Source organism: Notothenia coriiceps, unplaced genomic scaffold, assembly GCF_000735185.1.
Source record: "Notothenia coriiceps isolate Sejong01 unplaced genomic scaffold, NC01 NC01_scaffold00024637, whole genome shotgun sequence".
NCBI classification, from domain to species: domain Eukaryota; kingdom Metazoa; phylum Chordata; class Actinopteri; order Perciformes; family Nototheniidae; genus Notothenia; species Notothenia coriiceps.
This window is the reverse complement of record NW_011357338.1, coordinates 234,388-240,978: the sequence shown is the minus strand read 5'-3', so window position 1 is coordinate 240,978 and position 6,591 is coordinate 234,388. Positions and strand designations below refer to the sequence as shown.

Here is a 6,591-nt window from a genome sequence, read left to right as displayed (position 1 = left end):
AAGAACGCCAAACGCCCTATTCAATAAGACAGAGGCAACCACGCCGCGCCCCTCGATTGCGATTATTACGAATACCGGCTCGGGGTTTATGTTACCGCCAAAATTTGTGTTTTGAAAGTCTCAAAATGCCCCGCACCAAACGTTAAGCGGGTCGGTTAGCTTTAACCATGAAAAAAGAGGGTCCTATCATGGTGGAGAGATCGTCGGTGATTTTAACCCCCATTTTCAAGAACCTTGATTATGAGAGAAACCAGACAACTTGCGTTTTAAGGTCCGTGATTGCCTTGATTACCTTTCATGCCCCTTTTCATGAGACCACACTTTGTGCGGATAAAGACTAGTGCCAGAGCAAGAAGGATAACTCTCGACGAGTAATATCACGGTAACCTGCGGGCAGGATTTTGGGCCTTCATTTGAAGAAGGCCAAGGACAGCTGTTTTTTGTTTGACGTTAAAGAGGTGAGATAGCTTAGTACCTTAGATTTAGCTATCTAATACTAGCTATCTAATCTAATCTTTTTAATATTTTCATCACCATCTGTACACCTATAATAGGCCGACTTGTTTTGCACCTAGACAGAGAAGTTAAAACACAGTTGGGTGTTCTGGAATAAAAAGCTCGATAAAAGGTTTTAGGATACCTCTTTAACGTAACCAAAAACAGTTCTATGGCCTTCACCAGTTTAACGATTGAATAGAACCGTGAGATACCTCTCTCTTTATATATTATGATCTAACCGAAAAATCACGGTAAAATGTGAAATCCTGGATTACTAATCTTATTCCCGATAACTTTAATCAAGTACGACCATCCAAATAAATCTGACTATGCCTTAACATCATGACGACAAACCTGTGTTGCGTTAATAATACAGGAGTCTCAGGCCGCGTAAGGGTAGAACGCCTCTCACCCTCGAGCCCCCCGCTCCGAATGTCCCCCGTTGAGTGACGCGGTGTATGCCCAATGAGACGAAACTGTCGGTCCGTTACTGCCCATTACTGCAAAGCCGTGAGATTTTTCAACGGTAAAACGGAAGTACGCGGTTACTCCGTCGAGATTTCCCTTTCTGCCTCTGGGGCGGAGGCTGCCGACATAGGTCAAAGACATCATCTCTCGGCTACAGGGAGGGAAAGCCACCTTGAGGTACCTGGAATAAAGAAAAAAAAACATTGGAGTGGTGGAGTGATGAGGAGGCGTCGGCGTTCTGGGGATTTACTCGGAAGGCTTCTGTAGAAGCTGCTGGGAGTCCCAGCAGCTTATACTGAAGCCAGTCCCCAACTCCGGGGACTTCCGGCCGGGGATTTTGGGCGGCAGTATACACCGTGAAGTTGTTTGCGGCCTGCCAGTAAACCCAAAGCAGAAGAAGAAGAAGTGACGTCAGCGACTCCATTTGCGTAATCTTCCCTCAGGGAACTTATTCCGGTGTGAACGCGATCTGTACTTAGTTCCATGGGGGTACTAAGTGCCGGGCACTAAGTGCAGCAAAGTATTTGGTGTGAAAGCGGCTAATGGGAACCTTTTTCTCCCATGAAAGTACCTGCTCTTTAGCAGGGACTGAAAAGGGGGTGAAAAGGTTCTCATGAACTAAGTTCTAGTTCCGGATTTTTTTGGTGTGACTGTGAACGCACATTTTCGGAACTATATCGGAACTATACTGGGAAAAGTACTCAGGTGTGAAAGCGCCTATTGGGAAAAGTATTTCCGGGCCCAGTGACGTCAAGGACTGATACGGAAATTGTAGTACCGCCGTTTGGACACAACGAATTTTGGGCACAGAGTCCGGCGCACTTCCTGGGGGCTTGATGTAAGCCTGCATCTAGTATGCATGTATGTACCATGGCTGAAGACCTGTTAGGTAAATAAAGATGTCTCATAGAAAGGTCTACGGATACCTAATTACACTCCATGACCTGCGGTCAAGTATAGAGCATAAAGGACTATTGCAGCTTTTACTCAAACAATGAATGACATGTCAGATGTAGAATAAATTAGACTGAATAAGTTACAAATATTACTCAAATGTGTATCTTAATGGTATAATTACAAACATCAGTGCACTGCAATCTCAAACTTCCAACCTAGGTCTGAGCTGTATGAGGCCTCACTTAAACAACTGGAATCCGGTCTTCCGATTTTACTTCTGCTTTCAAAGCATCTCATAAGCTGCTGTTATATTAAATGTTTGTATTATAACTCCCTATCCTTCTACATGAGCCACTGCTCATAAAGATAATTCCCTCTGCTCTCTGTCTATAATTCACTATATCCTCCCCCACTGTAGTTCTCTTTGCACCTGAAGGCATGTTCTTCTGCCATTCTGTAAGACAAAAATAAACATCACATTTGCATAGTTGCAGTTCTGTGTATGCGAAGTGAAGCTTGCCCGCCTGACCACTGTTCCTTTTTATATATCACAGCTATTATTAGCATGAAAAAATAATCCAGTTTAACATGTTCAGTGTTATTATTTCCAATCTAAAATGGACAAATAGACCAAGAAGAAATACACAGTTGATCTGCCCTTCACCCCCTCCCCTGTGTAATATCAAAGTCATCACAGTCCCTACAGAGGAGTTCCCTTTTTAAAGAGGGAAACAAGAACCAATTTAGCCCTAAAAATACAATCAAGCTGTGTAAATTGCCAATGATATTCAGGCTCCTCTCTGTCCAGCAATACACTATAGGTTGATCATTAGAACATTCTAATGGACTTGTGTACACATTGAGTAAAGACTTCTGAGCATTCATACATTTTGTGTACAGTATGTGTGTGCGTGCTTGCGTGCGTGTGCATTTGTGTGTCCATAACAATGCTAAATATAGCCTAATGACTAACACAGCCCAGGCCTGTGCTGTGGACGGTGAGTTGATAGGCTTTTAACATTTTTGGATGTGATGTGTTGGGGAATGACTCATGACAGACCACAACACTGCAGCAGCAGCTCAAATCCCCATCTGGAATTCAGTGATTTAGGAATGGATTTTTACTCAAGGCTTTTTACACTGCCCTATAAATAACAACAGTTTAAATATTTGCCTTTACAACATTAATCTCTCAGGCCTCAGAAAGGAATTTCCTTTCCATCTGCTGCGAAGTCATGAATTTATTGTGTCAAATTAACAAGTTCTCTTGAAAAAGGATACACATTACTAGTTACTAAGTTGCCAGATGAGGCAGATAACACTTAGTTCATACCCCCTCCTTTTATTCATTATTCTCTTACCCTCTACAACTTGTCCTGTTTGTTCTGCCACACCACCAGGGATAACCTTTGCGATGTAGGCTCCAATCTGTCCTCGGCTCCCTGGAATCTCCTTCCCACCTACCACCCGGATACCAAGTCCGTTGCCTGAGGGAACAATAAATGTGCAAATCTTAATTACAGTACCTGGTAACTATAAAAAGTGAAGTGTGATTATGGCATGTCTGTGTGTTTTATGTCCGCCTTGTACCTGACACACTGGTGTCCTTTGGGTCTCTCTTCAGCTTGATGTGATTGTTAGGGAAGGCGTATGGTACCAGTTTCATCTGAGATGGATTTGAATTTATATTTACAACATGAAGAAAACATATTTTCATTTTAGAAAACATTTTACACTTAAAAATCTGGATAAGGAAACGGCATACAGTATTTTGAGGTTAAATTGTGTTGGCTTGGATCTCACCTGTCTCCTGGCCTGTGGATGCCCCTCATCTGGCTTATCAAACCAATCTGTGTCCTCTCTCCTTAGGTGGTAGGCTAGACAGGAAAATATAGTTGTCACCAGCCTACACACACTATATGCTCATTAGCTTGACAAATCTCTACATGGTAATGTCTACTTGGGCAGATATCATTCTTGCGATCAAGCTTTAGAAACAGTGCAGTATTCATTAGTTTTGTCACACATTCATCCCTACTTGCAGAAATGCAGGAAGATCTCTGATCTGTCCTGACTAGATAGGTGAAAACAAAGAAGTATAAACTCAATTCCAGCCTATCCATGCTGTCTGTGGGATCCAATGATCACTACAAGCACTTAAAGGGGACCTATCATGCAAAATGCACCTTTGTACATCTTTTATACATGAATATGTGTCCCCGGTGTGTCAGGGAACTCACCAAGTGTCAGAAAACACAACCCTCTCTCTTTTCCTCCATACCCAAAATCTCTAAAAACGGGGCTTTAACGGATCTGATACAGACTGATACAGATTTGAAAATAGTCTGACGTCAGTGACGAGGAGCTCTGCCTATATGGGCAACTCTCCACCTATCAGGGGAATGAGAGGTTGCCGTGGCATGGTAACAGCATGGTAACAGCATGGTAACATGATGCTCGTAACTCGGCCCCCTCCTTTGCAGGGGGGCGTGGTCAGCTGCAGCACATGCAAAGACAGGGGTGGAGGAGAGCAAAATAGAGCAAAATGAGGCATGGCTAAAATGCATGATCTGTTTGGTATTTTGAAAAAGAAAACGTATAAATATACCTTATATAGGTATGGTCCTACAAAATATTATTCAAATATAGCATGATAGGTCTCCTTTAATGAAGGATGAATATGTTTCAAAAGCCTAAGGTTTTTCATGCGTTTGATACCATGCAGTGCATCCCGTCTCAGTGTGATGGCTCTTTTTGTCCATATTTTAATAACCGCTTTAAATGAAATATTGTTGTTGAAAGAAACCCTTGGAAATGATCTATTGTTTAATCATTTCAGACAATAAAATGTGGGTTAGAGTTGCCCCATCGTCTGTTTTGATTGTCTAAACGACAATACAAGTTATAACAAGATAAGAAAATTAATATATAAACATACACCTTGTTTACTTATGCAGTGCTAACAAATTCCAAACAATTGTTATCACTGAATTATTTTATAAAATGTTTTAAGTCCTTCACAGTAGCTTATAGGATCAAAATATAACTGTTAACTGGCAGTGTAATGTATTTATAATGTATTGAAAATAAAATGTGATGTGACCCCCCCCAAAAAAGTTAATTATACAGATATATAACACTATTAAAGTAACTATTAACACATGGTATTGGTTGTATTTAGCATAATTATTGCAAAGCTCAAAGGTAATCTAAAGCCATAGTAACAAGTCAAGTCAGGTTGGTGGATAATGTGTTCCCTTAGAAATGTGAATCATCACTTCGGTGTATGACAAAATACATTGTCGCCAAGGACAGAATGTGCAGTTCTGGCAGATGTCTCTTTTTATTATCAGTGATATAATTCCACCAAGGAAATGCACCAATAATTAAGAGGAGAAATGGCTTGATGACTATATACTGTACTCTGAAGGTAAATGTTGCCTCGTGGATAAATGAATTATATTAGAAGGCACTTGTCCCTTCTAATCAGTATTAGAGTTTGATGATGTAGAATCAGTCAACAGTGGTAACATCGGCCTTCAGATATTTATTAAAGTTGGATAAAATGCCTTAACACATATGCACACTGCAATAATAATTCACACTTATCACGCATGATCATATCATATATAGGTGACTGTGATGCAAAAGTGCATGAACATGAATACTGAAAATGGGTGTGATATGCTTACAGAAGCACTATGATCATTCCAGAATAATGTTTTACTCACTTAAGTATATTACACATACAACATATCTGGTGCCATTAAGATGGGTTCTAACATGTCAACGCTGTAGATCTGCTAAATGACAAAGATATTTTTGAGATGTGGGTCATACTAGAATGAGTTGGGTGTGTTTACAAAAACATCCTGAAAAGCGGATCATTCAGAACCATGATATGTGGCATGGAGGCATACAGCGTCTATTCAACTACATGGAATTGTGATGCTGTCTCACCTTCTATATTCCAGTTTGGGCCTCCAGCTGGGGTACAAAGTTGTATGTATTTTTTCAGAAATGCGTTCAACACATGTTAAGTAATCTAACAAACTCTAGCAAATGTGCTAAAATTAGATTTGTATTGAAAGTATACTTTAGCACATGCATTGAGATCAATAGTCAAGATGCATGCTTCAAAATACTGCAGGTCTGAGTCAGACAGTCTACAAATTGGAGCAGTAGCATTATGAAAAACATAAGAAAATACATGTGACAGGGCATTTTAAAGGTCATCTATCACTTAATATCAATTTGTGTCATAGCAAAAACATTAAAGTAAAGGTTTTTAACTAGTACTGTAAAATACCCTACCGTGTCTGATACTTTCATGAAAGATTCTGGCATCATCTCTGTTCAAAGCCAGCCTGGAATCACTTAATGCTGTAATCAAGGCAAATGGACACTTTTACCTTGGGTCAAATATCGTGACAAAGAGTTTACCCATGATGATCTTTTGCAAATGGTCCAGAAAATAAGGCAAAATTGCTTAACAAATTAAGCATTATTTTCTCATATTCAATGTGGATGACATAAAACCTTCTTCCATTTGGTCCTAATAAGGCAAGAGTTTTGCAAAAGTCAACCATTTTTGCAGTGCCTAAGTACAATTGTTACTGCTAAATGCAAAACATATTGTACCTAATTAAATCTTACGTATTACCTATTAAGTGTTGTATTGAAGTCTTCCAAACTAGATTTCCCTTACCTAATGGCACACTTACAATC

General features: G+C 40.0%; 1 protein-coding gene across 1 annotated transcript in view; it reads right to left on the bottom strand.

Moving 5' to 3' along the window:
- The window catches only part of LOC104955111 (protein piccolo), a 48,971-nt gene that overhangs the window by 14,655 nt on the left and 27,725 nt on the right, over window positions 1-6,591 (bottom strand). Inside the window, exons 12-16 of the mRNA XM_010782341.1 lie at window positions 6,178-6,246; window positions 5,824-5,850; window positions 3,667-3,740; window positions 3,454-3,529; window positions 3,225-3,350 (exon numbers count right to left, since the gene is read on the bottom strand). Of these exons, the coding sequence (XP_010780643.1) occupies window positions 3,225-3,350; window positions 3,454-3,529; window positions 3,667-3,740; window positions 5,824-5,850; window positions 6,178-6,246 (372 nt within the window). The remainder of the gene's footprint in view (window positions 1-3,224; window positions 3,351-3,453; window positions 3,530-3,666; window positions 3,741-5,823; window positions 5,851-6,177; window positions 6,247-6,591) is intronic.